The sequence below is a fragment of the Rhodofomes roseus genome (genome assembly GCF_022264815.1).
Source record: "Rhodofomes roseus strain CIRM-BRFM 1785 chromosome Unknown C8Q71scaffold_23, whole genome shotgun sequence".
Classification (NCBI taxonomy): domain Eukaryota; kingdom Fungi; phylum Basidiomycota; class Agaricomycetes; order Polyporales; family Fomitopsidaceae; genus Rhodofomes; species Rhodofomes roseus.
Genome location: NW_025952979.1, coordinates 339,748 through 362,778, shown reverse-complemented (window position 1 = coordinate 362,778; position 23,031 = coordinate 339,748). Strand labels below are relative to the sequence as shown.

The 23,031-nt window shown below is 54.4% G+C and overlaps 6 protein-coding genes across 6 annotated transcripts; 3 read left to right on the top strand and 3 right to left on the bottom strand.

The window, feature by feature from the left end:
• Positions 1-1,289: 1,289 nt before the first annotated feature.
• Positions 1,290-2,723, top strand: C8Q71DRAFT_714674 (FAD dependent oxidoreductase; the record flags this gene model as incomplete). Its single annotated transcript, XM_047920988.1, has 5 exons — positions 1,290-1,367; positions 1,419-1,519; positions 1,574-1,799; positions 1,854-2,295; positions 2,347-2,723. The coding sequence occupies 5 exons, from the start codon at positions 1,290-1,292 to the stop codon at positions 2,721-2,723; spliced, it is 1,224 nt and encodes a 407-aa protein (XP_047775088.1).
• A 571-nt stretch (positions 2,724-3,294) lies between these two features.
• C8Q71DRAFT_279122 (Osmotin thaumatin-like protein) lies at positions 3,295-4,311 on the bottom strand. Its single transcript, XM_047917474.1, has 4 exons — positions 4,115-4,311; positions 3,776-4,057; positions 3,637-3,716; positions 3,295-3,581 (listed from the first exon to the last, which is right to left on the bottom strand). The coding sequence occupies exons 1-4, from the start codon at positions 4,165-4,167 to the stop codon at positions 3,478-3,480; spliced, it is 519 nt and encodes a 172-aa protein (XP_047775087.1). The 5' UTR covers positions 4,168-4,311; the 3' UTR covers positions 3,295-3,477.
• Positions 4,312-6,765: 2,454 nt separating this feature from the next.
• C8Q71DRAFT_779488 (uncharacterized protein) lies at positions 6,766-7,715 on the bottom strand. Its single transcript, XM_047924810.1, has 3 exons — positions 7,592-7,715; positions 6,910-7,530; positions 6,766-6,839 (listed from the first exon to the last, which is right to left on the bottom strand). Exon 2 carries the CDS (start codon positions 7,372-7,374, stop codon positions 6,922-6,924), a length of 453 nt encoding a protein of 150 aa, XP_047775086.1. The 5' UTR covers positions 7,375-7,530; positions 7,592-7,715; the 3' UTR covers positions 6,766-6,839; positions 6,910-6,921.
• Positions 7,716-8,230: 515 nt separating this feature from the next.
• Positions 8,231-9,644, bottom strand: C8Q71DRAFT_726552 (uncharacterized protein; the record flags this gene model as incomplete). Its single annotated transcript, XM_047921772.1, has 4 exons — positions 8,231-8,538; positions 8,592-9,128; positions 9,186-9,525; positions 9,585-9,644. The coding sequence occupies 4 exons, from the start codon at positions 9,642-9,644 to the stop codon at positions 8,231-8,233; spliced, it is 1,245 nt and encodes a 414-aa protein (XP_047775085.1).
• Positions 9,645-12,767: 3,123 nt separating this feature from the next.
• C8Q71DRAFT_861336 (cytochrome P450) lies at positions 12,768-15,220 on the top strand (the record flags this gene model as incomplete). The annotated part of the gene is made up of 14 exons (XM_047927890.1): positions 12,768-12,942; positions 12,995-13,092; positions 13,154-13,245; positions 13,300-13,343; positions 13,394-13,491; positions 13,556-13,728; positions 13,825-14,075; positions 14,132-14,198; positions 14,248-14,442; positions 14,492-14,521; positions 14,592-14,825; positions 14,880-14,912; positions 14,980-15,008; positions 15,060-15,220. The coding sequence occupies 14 exons, from the start codon at positions 12,768-12,770 to the stop codon at positions 15,218-15,220; spliced, it is 1,680 nt and encodes a 559-aa protein (XP_047775084.1).
• A 1,514-nt stretch (positions 15,221-16,734) lies between these two features.
• Positions 16,735-19,522, top strand: C8Q71DRAFT_278779 (uncharacterized protein). Its single transcript, XM_047917473.1, has 4 exons — positions 16,735-17,199; positions 17,249-17,354; positions 17,407-17,739; positions 17,791-19,522. The coding sequence occupies exons 1-4, from the start codon at positions 16,985-16,987 to the stop codon at positions 19,351-19,353; spliced, it is 2,217 nt and encodes a 738-aa protein (XP_047775083.1). The 5' UTR covers positions 16,735-16,984; the 3' UTR covers positions 19,354-19,522.
• The last annotated feature ends 3,509 nt before the right edge of the window (positions 19,523-23,031 follow it).

Here is a 23,031-nt window from a genome sequence, read left to right as displayed (position 1 = left end):
CTAAGGTATGCATTCGTTTCTCTAGCTACTTATATATATGTTTCTTCAGATACTACGACGTCTGATGGCCGACGTGGTGCATGGTACTATAGTCTCGAGACTACCGCAGAGGGCGCACGCAATGTACGCCGGCGGGACCATACGGTAAGTGCCGTACGTTCCACGAGTCGGTCATGCAGCGGACTTTGATGATACCGGGCTGTCAGTACAACGTCATCAGTCGACTTTTCGTCCTGGAATTGGTAAGTCGAGTGCCCATCCCATACGCATGACGCGCGTTTGACCTTTCGCACAGGTTCACCAATTTCCGCATCACTCTACCATGCGAGACATCCACCCGACTCTTCGAACTTGTGGCTAATGTGTCTCCTCTCTGCATCTGCGTGGCAAGGGAAGCCTGCTCAGGTCGACTCCTACCTTCGCGAACCCCTTGCGTTTGCGACATCCACTTCCCCAACATGTCACTGATCCCGGTGAGGGCTGAGATTGAGTGTAAGGTAGGTCCAGCCAATCAGTTCACGATTCGGTGCGGCTGACCCGTCTCGAGGAGCCCTTCGCTTGACATCGGAGAGGTACCTTGTACAGACGCCTCACGGAACTAGCATGCATAACGAAGTCCGCGGGCTATGCGCGGTATGCTGTAGCTTCAGGACCGTATGACCTGCTCCGATGTCATGTAGGTTTCCTCTCTCTGTCCAAGTCACAGACCGGACACTGTCAAGCTGAGCGGCTGACAGCTTCTCCGTGCTTGTCTCAGGCTCCAGGATAGCACAAAAGTTATCCATCCCTCTCACGTATCCCAAGTAATATGCATGAAGATAGCATGTCCGGTGAGCAGAATGCCCAACCGACGTGTGCGGTCGCAGTAGCGGTCGCCGATGATGATGCGCTAACTGGAATACGCCCCTGATAGTGATTGTTTGTCTCGCTGAAGATCCGCGTCTCCATGCCGCCGATGACAGGATTCTCCGTGATCTCCTGCATAGAACATTGCATGAACGCACTCCGACTCCGCCATCCCACCGGCTGAAAGAGACCTTGCCAAACATTGTCATTCTGGAGCACAGAACCGTCCTCCGGGGATATGTTCTCATCGTTGCTAGCCTCTACAATATATAAGCCCTTGGTCGGTCGACATCACCTCAATACTCAGCAACAAGCCCACCACTCACACCAGTCTACGTGCACAGTCTACATTCGACGACACACGACAATTTGAACAGAACATGTCATCCTCGGGAACGGCTCAGGTACACCTCTCTACCGTGGTTGGAGAGTTGGTTTTGGGAATGGGACCTGCGCCGCCCCGTGGCGACCCAGCGGTGGAACATATCTTGGTCATTGGAGGCGGCGTAACCGGCTTGACGGTTAGTGGTCCATCATTCGAGCCCCTGCCTCAGACACTTACTCAGAGTCAGACGGCATGGCTGCTCCTAGACGCAGGCTACAATGTCACAGTAGTCTCAGAGCGATGGGCGAATCCCAGCAACCGGATCACATCTCAAATCGCCGGGGCTCTGTACGTTTGGAGTAACCTCACGTATTCACTGTGTTCTGACTGATCGAATCGTAGGTGGGAGTGGCCGCCCGCTGTCTGCGGCAGACATACCGACATTATCTCCTTGGAGCATTCGAAGGGCTGGGCGATGACGTCCTACCGTATCTTCGAAAGGCTGATGGAGATACTGCCCACGGAGGCCCACGGAGTCCGCATGCGCCTCGCGAACTTCTTCTTCGATCGCCCCCTGGAGAGCCTACCTGATCAATACCAGAAGATGGAGGAGATTGAGCATTGTGGCGTGAGTAGCCCGCCTAGTCTGTCCTACTATGCGACCCGTTGACATTTGATCAAGGTTGCTGGCTTCAAACGCGACCCTAACCTCGTGAAGCGACACGCTGTGAACCAGAAGGCCGGAGTAGTCGACTCATACCGCCACCTCGCACCTGTCGTCGACACCGACCAGTACATGATATGGCTGCGCGACCTTGTCACTCAGAAAGGCGCCACACTTGTCACGGAACGGATCTCTGGCGACCTCCTGAGCCAAGAGGACGAGCTTCTCGCGAGCTACGGAGCGCACGCCATCGTCAATGCCACCGGCCTCAGTGCGACAGAGCTCGCGAGGGACGAGACTGTCTATCCTCTACGCGGTGCGCTCATCCGTGTGGTGAATGACGGGAAGAGGTTCCCGAAGGTCACGGAGGCACTGGCTGTGGGCATCGACGACGCGCATAGAGATGAACAGGAACTCGTATTCATCGTTCCTCGCAATGACAATGTCCTGATCCTCGGAGGTAAGTCCGCCTCTCCCGAGACACATTCAGCACACACATCTAGCCTCACAGGAATCGCGCAACCACGTCAGTGGAACCTAGATCTGACGCTGGACAGCCCGGAGATCGTACGTATGCGGGAACGATGCAACTACTTCGTCCCTGGACTGGAGAACGCTGAATACGATCCCGACGCGCCATTGGTGCAAGGAAATCGACCGACTCGGTCCGAGAACGTCCGCGTCGAGAGGGAGATGCGGCTCAAGAAAGATGGCTCTGCGAGCAGAATCATACATTCGTACGGACAGGGTGGCTCGGGATTCTCGCTGTCCTTTGGATGCGCGGGAGAAGTGCTCGGCCTGCTCAAGGACCTATCGCTGGGCCTCTTACCTACGAAGATGTCTCACAAGCCATCTGTGGTACCCGACGCTGTGCGGGCACACCTGTGATCTTTGTATACTTAGTATCAATCTAATCGGAAGCTCGCGTCTAATGGGGGAATGCATCAGAACAAGTATCTGTTCACCCTCAAGCTTCAAGTCGTGCTCTGACCATTCTTACAACGTAATAAGTAATCATCATGCTCTTGCTGCTGTTGTTGGGGAAAACCGGGGGTGATCGATGATTGGGTGTCATTCAGCTGTGTCTGGCGACGTTGTGGTCCAGACACTTACACGCATGAATGATGCTGGTAATTACAACTCGACGTGGTCGTGCCGCCCGGGGCCAGCCGCGGTGGTTCCCGAGATGCTGTTGCGCGTGTCTCAAATAAACGGGTCAATTCAACGTGCATCTGAAGGCATCGGAGGCTCTATCGTTTTTGGAGACAGTGTACAAAACGAGGACAACGACAAACCATATATACGAAATCTGCAGAGGATGTACACATACCCACGCCGGCTCCCAACGCTGACATACAAGAGGTTCCGCGAACTCCAGGAGAATCCCTGCCAGTAAGGATTCAGTTGTTAGGTCGAACTTCCTGTAGCTCACATTCTGGCTGTCGACAGGATCCTCTCGTAAGGGCAGAACATCTCGTCAATAACAATGATCACGGTTCATTACAACATGACTGGGTGTAGGGTACAACACGGAGACAATACAATATGCCGAAGTCCCTGATAAGTGTCCATTGTCCATTCATGATCACCGTGCTTCAGATCCTCCTTCACAGCACCAGGTAGGCACGGCAGCCTTTTGCGCTCAGCAGAACGAAATCGTGTAGTCGGTGCCGGTCGGGCAAGAGCTTGTCATACCGCAGCCGTCACCCTCATCCGAGGCTGTGCAAGCCTGGGGGCCGGTCGTGCCTACACATGCTCATGTCAGCAGTCACATTCCCAGAAGGAACCACGCAAGACGTACATCCGGTTCCGGGAGTGATCGTCACCGCAACGTTGAAGCCATCTGTCGTGCTCGGGTTGAAGAAGTCCAAGTTATTCCATCTACACGCGCCGCATAGTCAGTACACTCCTCTTGTCCGTACGGCTGCCACCGGACTCACGCGTTGATCGTGAACTGCGCGAGCGTCACGCCGCTTCCCGCCGGCGCGGTGCAGTTCTCTCCACCAGTGCAGCTACCTGTCTGGCAGGTGCCCGACGCGTCACACCCGGTGCGGCCCCAGATCCGGCCTCCTGCACTCCAGGCGGAGTCAAGCGAGACGGACGACGAGCTCCCCGCGGCGACAGCGAAGCCGCCCGTGGAGGAGCCGTCAGAGGCTGTCGCAGCGGGGTAGAAGCCGGGGTCGACCTCGTAGCCACAGTTGTTCGTCAAAGTCACGGTCGTCCTGCGGATGTCCAGGTTAGTTCGAACGGCTGGAATTGACTAGTCAGCGTGTACTCACGCAGAGACGGCGGCAGCGAAGGCGACGAAAACGGCGAAGGTACGAGCGAACATTGTGATACAAAAAGCGAAGAGGGAAGGCAAGGTGTACAGAAGAGCAGAGAAAGAGAACTGGAGAAGGTAGCTTGAGCGACACTCACCATCGCTACTCTCTTATATACGCTAACTCTCAGCAGCGCGCTACGACGTCATGGCCTACGATCGCCGCACCCGCCACACGCGGCGTTCTCCAGAGCTCTGCATGGCGGTCAAATTGCGGCCTCGGACAGCCTTGGCGGGGACCGTGTCGGTGGTGCACGCCGCCAAAGGCGGTGGGCGTATGTAAACTTCCAGCCCGGGTCGCTACGGTGATGCACGAATATGGGCCTGGATGGACTCCACGAGAGGCATGGGAACACCGGCGGAGCCCTTGGCGGTGGAAAACGTTGTGGTGGCTGGTGCGAGTTACATCACTCACGGAGAGCTATGGCCGACGACATGGTGATAACTTACCCTTCTCCCGGTGAGCAAATGGTCCAACCTGGTAGGGTTAGTTATGCGCCGCATACTGAAAGGCGGGTCGAGAGATGGTTCGCGCACACACGCTGTTAGGAGATCCGGATATACGCGACGAGAGCAGGAGAGGGCAGGGCGCACCGGCGGTATGCCAGCTGAGTCCGGCTCCGTTTCGTTGCGTAGACACGTGGTGATGGGACCATGAGGCGCCAACACGGTCAGGTGATCGCGTTCGGGCGCGCTCCATCCACGAGCATCGCAAACCCGTGGCTTCGCCACGGGTTTACGGGGCGATTTTTTCATTCTATGCTTCATGTAACTTTTAAGATTTCATACTTGTGCCATGCCAGACCTGGGCTTCGCCTCAGGTCTGGCGGCAGTTCTTTCATTCTGTGCTTTGTGTTACTATGAAGGTTATATTCTTGTGCATTGCCGACCCGTGGCAAAGCCACGGGTCTTGCAGGCAATTTGAAAATTCAATGCTTCATGTAATTATTGTAATAAATGCTTTGGCGTGTGGCTTCGCCACAGGCTGGCAGCATACCCGTTAGTCAATGCTTTGTGTACCTACTGGAATAGATGCTCTGGCATGCCAGCCTGTGGCGGAGCCACAGGCTGGCGGCGTACCCGGTACTCAATGCTACATGTTACTCCTTTGAACTGCAGTGCGGAGGGCGCCCGAGGGCATATCCTGGTGTGTATATTGGTTCCCGTTATGTACTTACCTCCTTGCACCCGCCACGATGCCTCGGGAACACCTCAAGAAATTTCCCAATGGGTTTCTCAAGTTTCCCGGGGACACCTCGGGCGAGGATACACTGGTGAGCGGAGGGCGCCCGAGAGCAGCTTTCCTGTCAACATTACCTCCCGTCATCATGCCCGTTGCCCATCACACACGCCGCGACGCCTCGGGAAACCCGCTGAAATGTCCTGACTTGCCGAAGGGGTTTCCCGTTCAAGGTCCCGCCGCTCCTTTCGCGCGCGTCGGGGACGCGTCGGGCAGGGACCGCGCAAGCGCCGGGGAAGCGGAAGGCGCCGGGCCCGTTAGAGTGGTAAGGATTGGGCGCACATGGTTTGCCACGCGGCCAACGTGCGCTCCATGTGGCTTTCTCGTGGCTTTTTCGCGCCACATCGACCCCGACCTCCCATTCTTTTATGACGAGCATCGCAAACCCGTGGCTTCGCCACGGGTTTACGGGGCAATTTCTTCATTCTGTGCTTCATGTAACTTTTAAGATTTCATGCTTATGCAATGCCAGACCTGGGCTTCGCCTCAGGTCTGGCGGCGGTTCTTTCATTCTGTGCTTTGTGTTACTTTGAAGGTTATATGCTTGGGTATTGCCAGCCCATGGTGGGTGATTTCTTTATTCTGTGCTTCATGTTACTTCTAAGATTTCATGCTTATGCAATGCCAGACCTGGGCTTCGCCTCAGGTCTGGCAGCAGTTCTTTCATTCTGTGCTTTGTGTTACTAAGAAGGTTATATTCTTGGGCATTGCCAGCCCATGGCTTTGCCACAGGCTGGCAGCATTAGTTCTATTAAATGCTGTGTGTTAGTCTCCAGGCGTCCCGGCCTGTGGTTCAGTGATATCTTTGTCTTCTTGAATATAATCTGACATTTCTTACTATTTCCCGGTGCTGGTGTGCCATTCCCTATTGTCCTGGTATTTATGTATCATTTTCCTGGTACTACTCAGATATCCTATCGCCCGGTACTGATTTCCCGGTGCTCACAATATGTTCAGTCTTGTGATTGCATTTTAATTCAATGCTTCCCGGCCTGTGGTACACATTCAGCAATATTTCTTGTCTTCCTGTTTTCCCGGTACTGATGTTGGCTATTTTCCTGGTATTTATGTCCCATTCTCCCATTACTGACATGTTCTGTATTCCCTTCCATCTTTGCAGGCCTCGGGAACACCTGTGTACTCACAGGTCCTATTTCCCGGCACTGAGTTGTCCTGCATTTCGCGCGGAAATCCCGCCTCGGGGACAGCTCGGGCGGCGCCGGGGAGGAGAGAGCGCCCGACCCGCCCGGCCGGTAGGTGGCTGAGCGCACGCGGCGAACGTGGACGCCATGTGCGCTCCATGTGCGTTTCTCGTGGGCGTACGCGAAAACCACGCGAGTTACGCGCGCCACATCGACACCGCCGTCCCATAATTTTATAGATTTTATAGATGATGCGATGCTGTGACAGGACTCCAGGATGTATATGTATTACGAGTCGACCCCTGCATGGTGATGAGCAACTTCAGCATCACAAGGAGCGACATTCCAGTTCATGACTTAAGCCTTCCGTACCTTACGCCTCCATCACTGGCAGCACGACTCTTGAGCCTGTCTGGGCCCGACCGATCTGAACAGTGACCGTTCAGATTCGCATTTCCATGTGCTTTTGGGTTTCTTTACGCTCTTTTGAGGGAATAAATACATCAGCCAGTAACGTTGCCGATGTTGTCTGGAAACTGATTGCACGTACTCCGCATGTGCTGTAGATTCCTCCGAATGAAAATCCCGGGAGTAGCAAGAGGTCAGCAAGAGCGTGGTGCAGATTCCGGACATGGTCAGATGTCGCAGAGAGAATATTGTACGAGTAGACGCAGCTGCAGTCAGTGTGTATAAGTGGATATCATACTTGTGAGGCGTGCATGTCGTGCGGCGGCTTCGGCCCTGGACTCGCCCGCAACCATACTCGGCAGACATGTGGTGAGCTGAAGCAACGAGGAAAATGTAGAGCGCACCCACGTACTGATACATGAAGCCCATACTCAGTCAGAACGAGCGTGATCAGGCTCTTCATCGCGAAGTATTATAATGCCCTCAACAGTGGCAAACAAGTCTCCTCGAACCTGCGCGGCGAGGAAGTCATTGCATATTCCCAGGCCCGTGAAAAGACGCACTTGCGTGAAGCTAGAATTCTTTCTGCTGGTACTATTGAGTTCCGACTCGTGATGAAGTGTGGCGGACACTACCGGGTACTAACATGTCCGGATCCCCTTCGCTCTGTGAGATATTCGTTGCAGCATTGAGCTATATGAATATTCGAAGCTCGCAGGGTGGGTGTACTTCCGTTGGCGACGGTCGCAAAGAGTCAGAGTACGATTTTGAGTACTACAACTTACAACGTTCCGCCGGCCACGGAACCAAATCGAGATTACGATCTCACGGTCAGTCAGGTGACTAGGTTACACGTAGCACGACTTTCTTGGGATTGCACTTCTCTGACTCCCGTCTCCGCGTTCTGGTCATACGTAGGCCGATGAATAAGTGAGTGCTCGTCAGAATGTGCGTAAGGTCGATAATTCTTATTAGCCTTGCTGTTCAGCACCAGGAGCATAGACGCACTTTGAAGGGAGGCTGGCAGATACAACGTAGCAGGGTCAAGACGAGGTAAGATAGACTAAGCAGATCACGAAATAGAGCGCGACATTCGTGTATAGTGACAGCGAAATCAAAGCAGATGGAGAGCGAGACATGAAGGGAACGAGATCAACGGAAAGCAAGACAACTGCGAGACGATATGCGGGAGATTGGGAAGTGTGTACGGAGTGCGAGATAAAAGGTGTGTCCGTCGTCTTATTGAAGGACAATGGTGTGTAGTGCTTAGGCTGGTTAAATCAGGCTACCAGTCCTTCTGAAGCATCGCGCAATCATGAGAGAACGTTCCTTGGGAGGAGCAAGCGGGGCCTCCACTGCCAGACCAAGGATCGAACTGGTCGCTCCCTGACAATCCCGGGATGTGGAACCCGTCGTTGACAATGACCTGCTCAGGCGACGCATCCGTGCCGGAGCTGAAGTCGTCTGGAAGATTGAACCACCCCACTAGCTCGACGGACGGAGCATCCGTCCAGAGGAGACCGGCTGGTGGCTCCGCAGGGCGCGCCGTAGTAGGCGCGTATTCGATTTCTTGCAACAACGCCGCGTCGTTCTCTGCCAGTCGTTCCATCGTCACTTCAGCTCATCGTTGGTACGATGCTACTCACCATCCGAGTTCCCGACGCTGTCGTCCTGCCATTCTGTTGTCGCATTAGACCCTCCTTGGTCACCCTCCTCGGTGGTATCCGCGGTTAGCCCTTGGCCTTCCGGGAGGACACCTGGGTCATCGTTGCTGGCTACGTCCGCTGCGCCCCACTGCGACCAGCCCAGCTCGAATGCGACGTTGTTGAGGCAGGCCTGCGGCGACGGCAGCCCTTGGTACGACAAATCATGGGCTGTCGCAGACGTGTTTGTTTCGCTGGCAGTCACAGCTCCGAAGTTGTTGACGCTTGCAGGGCTTACGCGCAGAGCAATGGGAAGGGGTCGGACAGTGCTTGTCGCGCTCGCAGTGTTGTGCGGGTACGAGTGCGCCATAGCGTCTGACTCTGCCATGTTCCCAGTGTCATTGAACGGCGTCCCGTTTGCGTGCTCGACAGTTGGGAATGGGAATGTCGCGATGTCGAGCGAGTACTCGAGATATGAGTTCGGGGCAGCGAATGCAATCGAAGGAGCGGTATGGTCAACGGAAAGTCGGTTCGCATCTTCTGGTCAACTTCATTAGCTTGCCCGAGACGGAAGGCAACGCAAGCTGACATGCATACCAGGCTCGATGGTGTCTGCGTGCGTTGCCTGTTCGCATGCAGAAAGCGGCGGGAGTGGCGACCTGAACGGTGGCCGCAATAACTGTCTGTACGACTGCGTCTCCGGGGCAGGCGATATTTGCCCAGCTTCAGCTGGGATGCTTTCCTTCAACTCTTCACCATCGAACTGTACCAGGTCATTGCGTGTTGTGGTCGTTGAAGTCTCCGCGGTTGCGTCTTCGACCAGGCCGGGCACGTCTGGTGTGGCCGCGGACAGAGATTCGCTACTTCCATTTGCTGCAGCGACGCGGACGAAGGCAGCGTAGCCAGAGCTTGCAGATCGTTCGTCCCAGACCGCGGACTCATAGTGCAAAAGTTGGTTCGTGCGTTGTGACTCTCAGATTTTGTGAACAAGCTCACCGGAGTTTGGTGGGCGCTGTTCTGCTTTGCGAGTTCTTGTAGGTCATTCTTGTTCGTCATCTTGATGCCCAAATTGTTTGATCCCCGCGTTTCAGTCGAATACAAGGTCGCAACGCGGAGTACAAGGGAGGAGGAGGAGCAGAGGGCGGGCAGCTCCGCAATGGTCGAACGCAGGAGGGATGGTGCTCAGCGGTGCACCGACGTTCGTATTCGTGCTGGGGTCCTGCAATATCGGGGGGCATGTCTGTACACACCGCTAGGTCTCAGGTACCAATGCATTCCCCGGCTGGCCTGCTTCTACGCAGAGCGTGCCGCACCGACGTTCGACATATAGGGGTCGGCGGCGCGAAGGCTGCGCTGGACCGGCGTCAAGGAGCCGGACGCATGTGGGAGGACGCATAGGACGGCGCTCGGAAGACCGGATGATGAGATCCTTGGGCAGCGAGAGTCACGGTCAACGACGTTGCATGGCGAGCGACGTATAGACAGAGGAGCGCGAACGCCCCGCGCCGTCAACGCGCAACAAGGGTAGAACGGATTGTTCTTCCCGGTAATCAAGGTAAGCCTGTCCGGCAGAACTACGCAGGTACTTCTGGACGCTCATGTACTACTCAGTGCCAATTGACCACTGGGATGGCTTCCAGACGCGCAGGACGCGCCGTGTCTTGTTCCTCGAGACGAGCTTCATTAGTACCATCTAATCGACACACGGAGGGTGCCTGAGGAGCTCTGGACGGGGGAAACGGGGACGCCGGGCAACGGGCGGCCGGGCGACGTCGTTAAGGACTGCACGTGATCGCGTACGGACAGTCTAGCGTCTACTACCTCTTTTTCTCAAAGTGACAATTGACTCTACCTGCAGGATTCGCCCCGATTTCTCCCTTGACGCGACCTTGGGCCGCAATCTGTCCTCCCGGGGCAATCCACCCTTCTCGTTTACTCATAGCTTTCACTCACAACGTTCGAACAGGTAATTCGTTCACAAATATACGAGGCTACCTCGTCGCCAGTTCTACATTCTGAAGTAATACGTGTGCTGCAACTCGCGAGCGCGATACGTGCCATAGGCAAGTCATATGCTACTCTGGGGCGACCATTATATACATCATCTCACCTCCGTTCCCACGTCGCCTTCCTTTCTTATTTTCCAGTGTCCCTCTATGGTCCTCGTTGTTCTTCGGCAGTCGCATGGGGCAGTTCATTCGGCCTCATCGACTGCTGTGCATTTCTTTCCATCGCAACCTTGACAGCTTGCAAACAGTGCCGGCCGTGTTCCTTGGACACCTTCCATACTGACCGGCATAGCCCGCATGCTCTTCCCAGATCTCTGGAAAGCAGTGCGTCGATCTCTTGGACCGCGTCCGCCGGAAGTCCGCTTACCCTCGCTTCTGACCCTCGTTGCGAGCGGGTGTCTTCAGGTACACTTCGTTCACTCCGGCCCTCGGCGTGGCGCTCTACTGCCGCCCTGGGAACATCGGAGCCCTCTGAAGGTCGTACCCAGCAGGATGGTCGCGGTCTGTTCTTGTCCACGCTGTGCTACAAGGTTTGCACTGCTGTCATTGCGTGCTGTCACTCGTATTGGTTCTTTTGTTTGAATATCTCCCTCACTTGCTCACTGCGGCGGCCTCTGCAGGCGGAAGTGTTATGGTAGTACTATTTTGACTGCCTCCGACGAGACCTCAATTCCATAGGAGCCAAAGTGATGGGAAAGCACTATGTATCGTACCGGTGAGCTCAATGTACACATTGTCTACTTTGCTCGAGCTAAATGCAACTGTAGGTTGCCCTCCCTTTTGCAGTACAAGAGCATACACGATCAAGGATCCAGGCAGCCACGTCAAATCATCACACTGCAAGACTCGGAATGACGATAGCTTTGACTCCAATGAGGTGAGATGCGTGCAATCTACACTACCGTTCCTCATGACCACTGACCACACGTCGCGATCGCTCAAGATCTGGCTGTTAAATCCCTTCGGACATCAGCGTTATTGTCTTCTTGAGCATTCGACACCAGAAGAACGTCGGTGACTTGAACGCTTTGCATGCGCTCAGATTTGGTGATTACCGCGCGGACTCGGACTCGGTACCGCAATCACAACGCCGGTCCGTACATTCTCAAAATGTACTTGAAGTACTTACAAAGGCTCGATATCCCTCCAGAATACACTATAGACGTCGAGTTGATACATCGAAGACCCTACGATGAACCTGCAGCTGAATATTGAGGCTTTGGGAGCGAGGCCAGGCTGAGGACTCGCCAAAATGCTGGCGTAGAGCCAACTTCCCACGAGCTGCTGCGGGTTATCGTCAACGCCCCACCCGCATAAATGCGTCAGAGGTTGCTACTTACATAACTCGTCTTATTGTTTAATCGTCTCGGAATCGGCCGCCGATGGAGTATCTCGTCTTCCATGACATATTACTAACTTGCTACTAGCCAGCTTCCCCGCAAGGCCTCATCGCTTGAAACGCTATTGTTGCAGCTAGCCTTCGTAGAGGCAAAGCTGGTTCTTCGCGACGATAGAGTTGCTTCTAGTCACTGCCGACTCTCATTGTCTCTAGCACGTGAGTGGCGTATGTTAATCGATCCTGTCCGTTGTCGCTGCTAGCTCACCTTTCACTGCAAGGACCTCGGGTGTATTGTGAAGAATTCGCTCGATCCTATCCAGTGCGAGCTTGTGAAAGGCATACAAGCTAGGTTCGTCAAATTGCGGCGTTGACGTACGTCATATTGCTATGCAACAACACCGCTGGAGACTGGAGTCTACGATTGCAAAATAGTTTATTGTCTGGCGCCGAAGCCTGCACATGAGGAGAGGTGCGCTTCTGCACTGCGCTTCGTCTACCGATCGCTTCTGGTCTCTGTATGCTATTCTTGATAGCCAAGCTAGTACGCATGGTGCATCAAAGCATCCGACGCGCACAGTAGATGCGCTTTGGCCACACCTCAGCGCTCCGCTATTCATGGGGAGCTCGCGTGAGAACAGGGTGCGTCCTTGATGCGGTAGAGTGTTCCGGCTTTAGATCAAGAGTTGCCCGCCGTTCTCGTAAAGAGTGTCGATGTGGCAAACGAGCCGCGTGCTAATCATGACGCTAGGTTGTTCGGCTTCTCTGTCGCCAGGTATATGTACTCCACTCTGACTTGCCTGCAGACCTGAACATCAGCCGTCGTCTCTCACCATGGTCTTGGAATCAGCACTACACGCCGTTCTCCGTGTCCAGGTTCTTCTCAAAGTCGTGGGCTTAGTAGGACTCGGACTGCTACTTCGCGAACTTCTCTCCTACATCCGTTTGCGCATCGCGCTACTCTCTGTTAGCAAGTTACCCGGGCCTCCTGCGCAATCGTACTGGACAGGTAGGATAGCTGATCTCGCATCTGATCGCGCAATTTCACTGATCTATGATAGGCAACCTGAAACAGCTCATCGCTCGAGACGCAGAGGAGTTTCAGCAACACGTCGCTCTGGACTATGGCCCAGTTACTAAGTTAAACGGGTTCTTCGGGGTCTGCATCTTGTTCATGTTACCTGCACTTACGCAAGCTCATCGGACCCACGCTTTACTAGGAGCCGATTTTATACGTATCTGACCCTAAGGCCTTGCATTCAATCCTCATTAAGGATGAGCACGTTTTTCAGGAGGGCAAGGAGTTCCTCGCGTGAGCATACATCCCGTTCATGCGCGCATGTCATATACTGAGAACGTCCGTTAGAATCATGAAATGCTTGTTTGGTAACTGCCTGAGTGGCGCATCCGGTAGGCAGTTCTCAGCACGCATCCCGTCCTTAGCGCTGACAAGTGCATAGGTCCGGACCACGGCAAGCAACGGAAGATGCTCAATCCAGTGTTCTCAGTTAAACATATGCGCCACATGCTCCCCCTCTTTTGGGAACTAGGTCACAAGGTGCGCAAATATCTGCCTACTTGCAGCGCGTGACAAAGACTGAGGTATGGCCTGGTATGGCCAGTTCTCAGAAGCAATTGGTACTCGCGTGCGCGAGGGACCTCAGGAGTTGGATATGTTGTCATGGTGCGGGCGAGTTGCGTTGGAGTTGATTGGCCAAGGGGGTCTAGGATACTCCTTCGACCCGCTTGTCACGGACAAAGCGGATTCGTATGCCGATGCTCTGAAGTCATTAGTGTGCGTAGCTTTCTCATCGACAATGGCACAGCATGCTTACTGATACTGTCGTCCCTCATACCTTGCGCAAATCTGTCGATACATGGCTGCGCGCAGTCCGGAGCTCGACAGCCTGATGCTCTTCCGGAAATTTATCTCCATTTCTGAGCCCCTCCCGACCTGGATTCGCCGTAGCTTCGTGAGCCTGTTTCCTCCGGGGACTCGAGTCCACACTCTGGCGAATATCATCAACAATCTGGACAAGAACTCGAAAGGCATATACGCTGACAAGAAGCGTGCGCTCGAGCAAGGCGATGCTGAGATCATGAAGCAGATCGCGCAGGGAAAGGATATCATGAGCATCCTCCGTGCGTAATCATCTTGACCCATAGTCACGCATTCCTGACAGGGCTTCACTGCACAGTGCGCGCAAACGCTTCAGCAGATCCAGAGGACAGGCTATCCGACGAAGATGTGATCGCCCAGATGTCGTAAGTCTCACTTAACTGCCAGTCCTTCGCCCTCCTGATGACCTCGCAGTTTGTTCATTGTGGGAGGTCTAGACACGACGGCATCTGCACTCTCGCGCGCCCTGATGCTACTTGCGGAGAACCCTGAGCGTCAGCAGAGGCTCAGACAAGAACTCTTGAGATCGGATGCTTGCGGGAACATGCCGTATGACGAGCTGAATCGTCTGCCATACCTTGACGCCGCAGTCCGCGAGACACTCAGACTGTGAGTGGTTAGGTTCTGCCACAGTCCTTCTATTGCTGACAAATCCCAGCTATCCTCCAGGAACGATCATATTCCGAGTGTAAGTGTACGCGGCCGCACGACTAGTAACCATATCTGACGGCGGTATCTTCGCCGTCTTCGCCACGTAGGGCGGGTCAGGATGCGGTGCTTCCCCTCTCCGAGCCCGTACACACCACCGATGGGAAGACTATGGACGCAATCCCCGTTACGAAGGGATCCCAATACCTCGTTGGTTTCACCGGTTGCAATATGAGCAAGGGGCTGTGGGGTGAAGACGCGCTCGAATGGAAGCCAGAGCGCTGGCTGGCGCCCCTCCCCGCGACGATCATTGAGTCACGTATACCGGGTGTATACTCGAATCTGTACGTATTGACGTCCTTGATAATTTTTGCGACATCTTTGCTGAATGATCGCAGGATGACGTTCTCTGGGGGCAAGCGTGCCTGTATGTACGTGTCCCACATTCCAGCCGCATGTCGGACGAACAACTGTAATGCTGATACTCAACTCGTACAGTGGCTTCAAGTTCTCAGAGATGGAAATCAGTACGTGTTTCATCGTGTGGTATAATCCTGGCACTCAGTCTGCATGAGTAGAGGTCGTTCTGGCTGTGCTCTTGTCGAAGTTCACCTTCGAGCCGAGCGACAAGCCGATTGTGTGGAACGTCGCTTCGGTGTGGTACCCCACGGTCGGCAGAAAGAGCAACACGCCCGAATTGCCGCTCAAGGTTGGCTTGTACCAACCCTCGATGAACTGATTGGCATCCTGCGCTGCATGGCACTCTAGGTCCAGGATATGACGGAATCCCGATGTCGCGTATGAGAATTATTGACTTATTATCTTCGCGACGTGTATCTCTAAAACGCCCACTTTTCGTTTCTGAATCTGCCACAAGCCACCCGATGCTGTTGCGTTCAGCCAACAATCATCCAAGCACTGAGTCAAGTCGGATCGCCACTTCGTCTTGTTGTTTAGCTCGAAGTGCAGCAGAGTGCAGCGCCTCAAGCGAGGGCCCAATTTTAATGTTCGACAAGGCCTGCTGACGCGTCAAAAGACACTTCTATGTATAAGCACGAGATAGGATCCCGTATGTCCCGTATGTCTGGTAGTCCTGACTCCTGGGCTGGACAGAGGCAGTGCAGACGGTGGCACGTACGGCTCACTTACGTACGCATGAAGACTTACGTAATCTACAGCCTGGCGACTTCACCGCACGTTTGGTCTTCCTCCTCTCGAGCTTGTCCGCGTCTGGGGTCCCTTTTAGGCTCTGAAAATGACATATCGACCGGCTATCTAAGTTGACCAAGTCGGTGGGCCTCCGCCGCCGCTAATGCCGTACTATCCGTGTCATGAGTCACCGGCGCGCCCCCTAATCAAATGTATACGATGGCAGCACTGAAACAATCCCAGATTCCGATATATGAGCTGAAGAAGAAATCGTGACCTTTTATATGCTAATTATTCGTGGAGCGCCACTTACTCGTTGCAGAGCCAGAGGAACGCAGACCGATGTCAAGCGTTGAAGTTCCCAGATAGGTAACAGTCCAGAAAAGGATGTGGGTCCACTTCCCACGCCTCAGCGGTAGCCCGAGCATTGACAACCGTTCCCAAGCCCACCGCCACCGGCCCACCGCGACCTCTGGGGCCCAAAACATTACTCTCTTGCAATGCATATGTATACCGTCATGGCGAAACGGCTTATAATCTTGTTTATAAAACTACATCTCTTTGAGACTCCGCGCAAGCCTTCTGTCGGCCCTGGGACCGTATCGTCACCATGGCGGGAGGCCGCGAGCCTCGTGGTGCACATCACAAGTCGCGACACGGTCAGTACATTCCAACGTCCTCTTCTAGCCGTTAGCTGTGGTATCTGTTTTTTGGTAGCTGACGAAATGGAGATAGGTAGGCCCCCTGTACATGTACTACGTGTCGCATAACTGACATAGGTCCAACATCGGTCCATACCGGGTATACCAGTTTAAAGTTTCGTCCATCGTACGTTCCCCAGTCCTCTTGCTTGTATAGATGCTATCATGGCGTCGCTAGGTACCAGCGCTGTAGGACTGCACCCCCTGGCGTTGTGAACCCGAGTACAATTGGCGAACATGAAAGAACATCACTCAATCGAGCAGACGTCGGGACCCTTGAACGCAGCAAGGTGCGGCCAAGGCTCAGTAGGAAATCAGGAGCCCGCTGATTCTGTCTGAGATCTACAGAACCGGGACATCGCATGCTCAACGCTTGTTCTTCAGTCACGCTTCCTCGACATTCCGGAAGCGCTGACCGTTATGATGGCTTCTACGGCACCTTTCGACCAGATTAGCAAGGACTGTCCCACGATGACAAGGGTTCGTTCTAAGAGGGACTAGTCCCTTGATCGATTTGGGCATTGTTAAGGGATGTGCGGCATGCTTGAGGCAGGACCGCAGACGCCGAAGGCAGCGCTCATGCGCCCACAAAATGAAGCGATTTAACACATGAGTCTCAGAGCCACAGCCCTTACAATACTCCCTCACTCAACATGAGCTCCTCCTACGCGTTGCTCCAGGATATCCTGCTCCGGTTCCTCTCGGCAGGAATGCACGGCGAGAACGTAGCTGTGGTGGTCGCCCTGGATGACGAAAGTCTTCAGTCAAACACACAAGATTCCGCCCTCGAGGATTTCTCTAAGGCTTCTCGGTCGAGAGTTGTAGTCAAAGTGCGCTCACCGGCCATCGCGCCTCTGTTGGTCGCCTCGTCCGTAACCCTCCCCTTCGAACCGATGCATCGTCTAATTCCATTACAGCAACTCCAACAACTCACTTGTGCTCGACGATGAATTCGAGCTACCCATTATTGGATCTTTACTCTCAACGCCACCAGCTGTGGCGTCAAGGTCAGCGGTCGTCTTGGTCAGTCATCCGTATTGCACATGCTTCGCCCATTCATTTGACCTTTCTCTAGCGGGACCAAACCGCTCTACTCGTCTACTCCAACCACGTGGAGGACGTCGTGCAATACGTCGTCGACATTGATCGCCGTCTGCATCATTCTTCCCATTTCTATAGCCGCAGGGCGCCAATGCCATTGCCAGGCGACGCAATATCCTGTCAGCCCCCGGACATCCAAGAGGGGTTCATCTTTGCGCCCCAAGACTATCTAACGGAGGACGCCTGGCTCGACGATCCTGTATTGGGCCTTCCAGAAATAGACGTGCCACTTAATGCGGTGCCACCATTCGAGTCCGAGGGGCGTTCCGAATACAAGGATAGCGCATTTCCCCTGCCTCAGATACGAGTGCGTATCATATGGCCATGATAACTTGCGCCCACACTGACCGCAGTATAGCTAGATGACTCTGCGTCCCTCGGGGCGAGTCTGACTGGTGTGTACGAGAGCCTATTGAGCGGCATCGCGCCCCCATCGCTCAACCCATTTTGGGTTAACAATGCATCTACGGATACCGAATATACGACGACCTACTCAGACACGACGATCTCGCCGAGTCTCCTCTACCTCCCTGTGTATACCCCAGACTACGCCACACTATCCCCTTCCTCAACATTGAACGCAACGTCTCCTACCATGCTCAGCGATGCAAGAACTCCGTCCCCGTTTGACGTCTACACGCCGTCAACGAGCACTCTTGAAGATCTCTCGGTATCGCCAGAAGTAAAGCTCGACACGGAGCAGTCGCCTATCGACCAGTGGCACCTCTCATCATCGAGCCTCTCGCTCCCCGAGCCACCATCATGGTCGCCGAGCTCCGCGTCATCCACCGCTCTGCCACGCACGATACCGCAAGAGACTCCGGCTGTGACTCTGAGCGATAGCAAGCACAACGCCACCTCGGTGGCGCTCGGCAAGCGAAAGCGCGGATCATCGCACATACCCATGTTCGCAGCAGGAGTATCAGACACGACGACGTCTCGCCTCAGGAACCATTGCCCAAGCGGCGCGCCGTCGGCGAGGTCCCACAAGCATCAAGGCCAATGGGCCTACATCCTCTCCCAGGACGCCCGGTCCATCCATCGCAACGTCGCGCGCTTGTTCAGCCACAGCGATGCGAGGCAGATCATGGCCATGGGTATCCCTGTCGCGAAGAAAGCCCTAATTATTATGACGCGGATGCTGACGGCGAGGACGATCCAGACGCGGATCACGAAGGTGTCGAAGATGATGACGGGCACCGCATGGAAGTCGATGGGGGTGGTAGCAACGACGAATACGTCGATGACGATGACGCAGCCGAAAGCGACAAAGGCGGCGAGTACGCCGCGTCGGATGAGGAATACGTTGAGAACGCCAGAAGCTCACCCCACCCAGCCAAGAAGCGTCGCACGAGCAGCAACTCGCAGAGCGATCAGGGCGAACATTATCTCTGCAAGAAGTGCGGCCGGACATTCATCCGCGGTACGGACTGGAGACGCCACCAAGACTTTTCAACATGCGCGAATGGCAAGCGCAAGCTGTGGCCTTGTACCTACAATGGCTGCGACACAGAGTTGTCTCGCAAGGACGCTCTGCTCAGGCATATGCGGATTGTGCACAATGCCTCGAAACAGGAAGGCCAGGGACAGACGTCTGGGCGATCGAAGGGCGGCTCTTCGCGCCAACGGAGACGGTCTGCTTCATGAATCTGTCTCGCTTGCAACTACTTACTCAGTTCTTCATCTATTTTCTTGTATTTGGACATCGTCATCACTTTGCTCTGTATCCTCCTGTTATCATCGCATTTGGTATCGCATACAACGTCTCCGTGTCTCCTCTGGTCTAACATTGACGTCAGGTCCTGTAGCTCTTTCTACCACCAATATACCAATAGATACCCTGTGGAATAGATACCCTGTGGCTAGCGCATGTCAACGATCCCGACGTCTTGTAGCCGTCGGCGGATTAGGGCGGCTGTGAGTCAGAGCACCGCGAGTGCCCATCCCTCGTGGCTGTGCATGGTACATCGGGGCTCCGCCATAGTCTGGATGCCCTGATGCTCGAACGTTATCGGTACAGACGGCGTGTACGGCGTTTGGTTAGGATTCACTGCATTCACGATGCAGGCCGGCGTGCTCGCTACCCAACTGTTCCTAAGGTCAGCTCATAGCACAGCAATCGGAGGAATGAGCGCTCACAAGCGACACAACTGTCGTTGAGGCTGCGCAGCTTCGTTCAGCAATGCGCGGAAGATATGAGCATAATCTGATTTTCTCCGGGGGATTTTGCGGTGAACAGCCTTGACTCTCGAGTCACGCACGACAGAACCCATGGTTCCCATCTCGTGTGATAACCTGGAGATACGAGATGAACAGATGAGCGGTTTTGAATCGAGAGCGGAGTCCCCAAATCGACGAACATGTGTATCACGACATCACAACACGCCAACGCACCTTCCTGGCCAAGTAGGCCAGCCTGACTCGCACAAAGCTTCACGATCAGAATGCTTCCACAGTGAACAGCCGGGTAACGGAGCGGAATTCAAAAGTTGAAAGAGTCCGGATGTCTTGTATTCGTTAAGTGGGGACGCGGAAGCGGAGGTTCACTGCCAAGTTCTCGACTGCATCTGAGTCTATGAGGCGTGAAAATGGTCTTGCAGACTCATGAGACCCGAAAAGAAACGAAGGAGAAGGAATGCAATATTACTCACCACGCGGTAACTACGCCATCTGCCGCCTTCGTTCTGGCGTATATGGGTGGCATTGTGATTGAACTTCATGCATGGCCGGAAACACAATGCAGAGCATATGGCCGGGTCGTTGCATTGTCCGCGAAGAATTCTTGAGAGGCCAGGCTTGTTGATTCCAAGATGTTCCGGTCATCGTTCTCCGCAACGACCGGCGATTACAAGTGAACACAGCTAGCACATTGCCAAGCGGCAGACTGGAAGAGCCAGATAGAAGAACCGCGAACAAAGAACCGCAAAAGTGAGCAGAGTCAAGACGATCTGCTTTCGGACAGATAACGCGAGGATGCACCAGCAACTGGGATGCCCACTGCGGAGCTACGGAGTATACATTGGGGCTGATCTAGTCCGTGAGCCAGTGTTTTGAAGACCGTGTTATACTTCGGGCTGCTCGTAGACACTTAGTAGCCAGGGAACCCCAACCGCAGCAGACGTTCAGTATCAACGTGTCGAGGGGTCGAGCGGCCAGTGGGTCGACAAGCGCGTCGACACCGTCTCCGGCTCTTGCCGGCGGGATCTACGGCGGGATCTACGGTCTTCCTGCTGGCAGCCTGGCACGGTCGTCGATCCCACCTCAATACGTAACCAGCACGGACCACGAACTCTTCAGCGCGCACCGTCTACTCGCCAGTATACAACATTTCTGGACTTTCTGAACGGCTGGAAATGCCTCATTCCGACCAGCGACCTTCCTTTCGCCCGCATTTCATGTGTCGCCAGGTCGACATTCAACGATGCGATTCTCGCCCGAGAGATACTTGCCAGTGTGTTTAAGCGCACTATTCAGGTAGGCTGAGGTCGCTGGCTGCTCTCAACGCGCACGCCGGTATCCGTGGTCATTCTGGCTGAGGGTCTCGTGGAAACCGGAGGACCGTCGAAGGGCTCTAATACGGGAGGAAGGGCGGAAATCTAGCTGCTCTTCCTAAGCTCCAATGCTCCCTGCGTTACAATCTGCCTCAACTAGCCTATGAGTTGATTGCGTTGGCACTGCTCTGCGGCGCGGTGGGAATGGATAGAAGGTCCTCTTTCATTGTCAACGTGCGTTCCTGGACACCTCGTTGTGGCGTCGTTCTCTAACGTCTCTCGTCTCAATAGGTCGTCTTGTACCTGCTTCACGATGCCTCTGTCGACTCTGGATGCAGGGCCCTATCTTAGTGCTTTACGATTGGAATGCATCAGCGGTCATGACCCCCCTACACGAGAAGGGGCGCATTATTGCGCTGCTGCTTCCCTGCCTTGTTGAGGTCGCATCCAGAACATGCGCTTCAAGTTCCTTGATCGACCGACCTGTTTTCTCATCTTTCAGGCCGGGAGCTCCATAAATGTCGTTGCTCCGGAGTCCAAGGGTGCGCCGCTGCATGCACGCTATCGCCGCCACATGGTTGTCTTTCGTTCTATGCCTTGGCTCCCGACGCTCTTGTTCTGTGTCGTAGCCAAGGCGAAGCTTGAGTTCTGATAAGCCGCAGGGAGGCGGAGGAAGATCATCGACAAACTTTTCATGTGCGGTCTCGGATAGATGGCCGCACCGCATGCACAAGCCCTGATTGTTGTACTCCGACGGCGACCGGATTCCGTACCCGTACAGTGGTGCAGTCTGATGGCTAGTTCGTGCGGTCCATCATGTCCTCTCTGAGTAAGCCTTGTGGCGGCGAGAATCTGCTCGGTGTGGACCACATGGGCAACGCTCACGACATACAGGATATTCTAGAGAACAGCCTTTGTCCTGCGGAGTAGAAACAGGTGACCGATCTGACAGCACAAGCTGACAATGCAATGCAGACCGCATGAGTCAAAACGCCACTACAGGTAAGTACGCTGTTGCATGTATCACTGTCCGAGTCAACGCTGAAGCTCGTGAACCTTGAAGCTCGGATTCTATGAACACGGCCGGTATGGTCCCTGCGCTACGACGTCGTCGACGGACGGTCATTCAGAGCCCATGAAGTGCTGAAGCGGTGCCTGGCATCATTGTAAGTAGCACTGCTCTCATTACTTCACGGTACTTCGCTGACTGACCGAATGCGACTTGCTTCGCGATCTGACAGATCCCTTAGATGTTGCGCACTGTTGTGTGACGTAAAATGCAGAGTTGTGTATCACTGTGAGCGCACTCTCAGCCACTGGCCGAAGATCTACACAGACTTCGAACTTGCACGGTATGTCAACCGTGATGTCCCCTGCAGAACGACTACTTACTGACGCTTCTCTCCTGATACCGACGCTATGAACTGGATGTACGACGGTACACGAGACTCTGCTTACAACCGTACAAGCCCCGAAAGCTACCGTTCAGCCACAGAAGATCATTACGTGAAGGTAACGTTGGCTGTGTAACATCGTCCGATGATTCCCGGGGCCTGCAATTCAGCAATCTAACTCGTGTCTCCGCCAGTGTGTTCTGGTGTTACTTCATATGGCCATGAAAACCACCTTTCTGCCCTGCTGCGCGGAGATGAGCGCTAGCCTGAGTAATGGCGCTCGAAACTCGCACATAGCCCCTCCATATCGAAGCTCAGTAGCGGAGTTATCGTTCCAGATGCGCTCGGAGTCCTGAACGCCTCACCTGATCAACGAGGCGGGAGACGATGTGCTCAGTGCTGTCAGCGTAGGCGCCGCGTAGTACCGCAGCGATCTTCGGAAAAGCAGTGCAGGGCAAAGCCAGCATATTATCTGTATCGGTGTCTCCCCACGAACGCGGTCTTCACATCCGAACTTGGGAAAGACTCACTGTCGGCTCAACAGACTCAAAACGCTCAAGGAGGCAAATCTTCCACAATTGGCGCTGAGTGCGTCTGTGGGTCCGCATTCCCACGCTTCGGCAGACCGCATGCGGCAGGACATTGACCCGACTGCAGTCAGATTTTTCTGCGTCGCCGGCTCAAAGAAAGGTGACAGTCACGCTATCGCGTTTG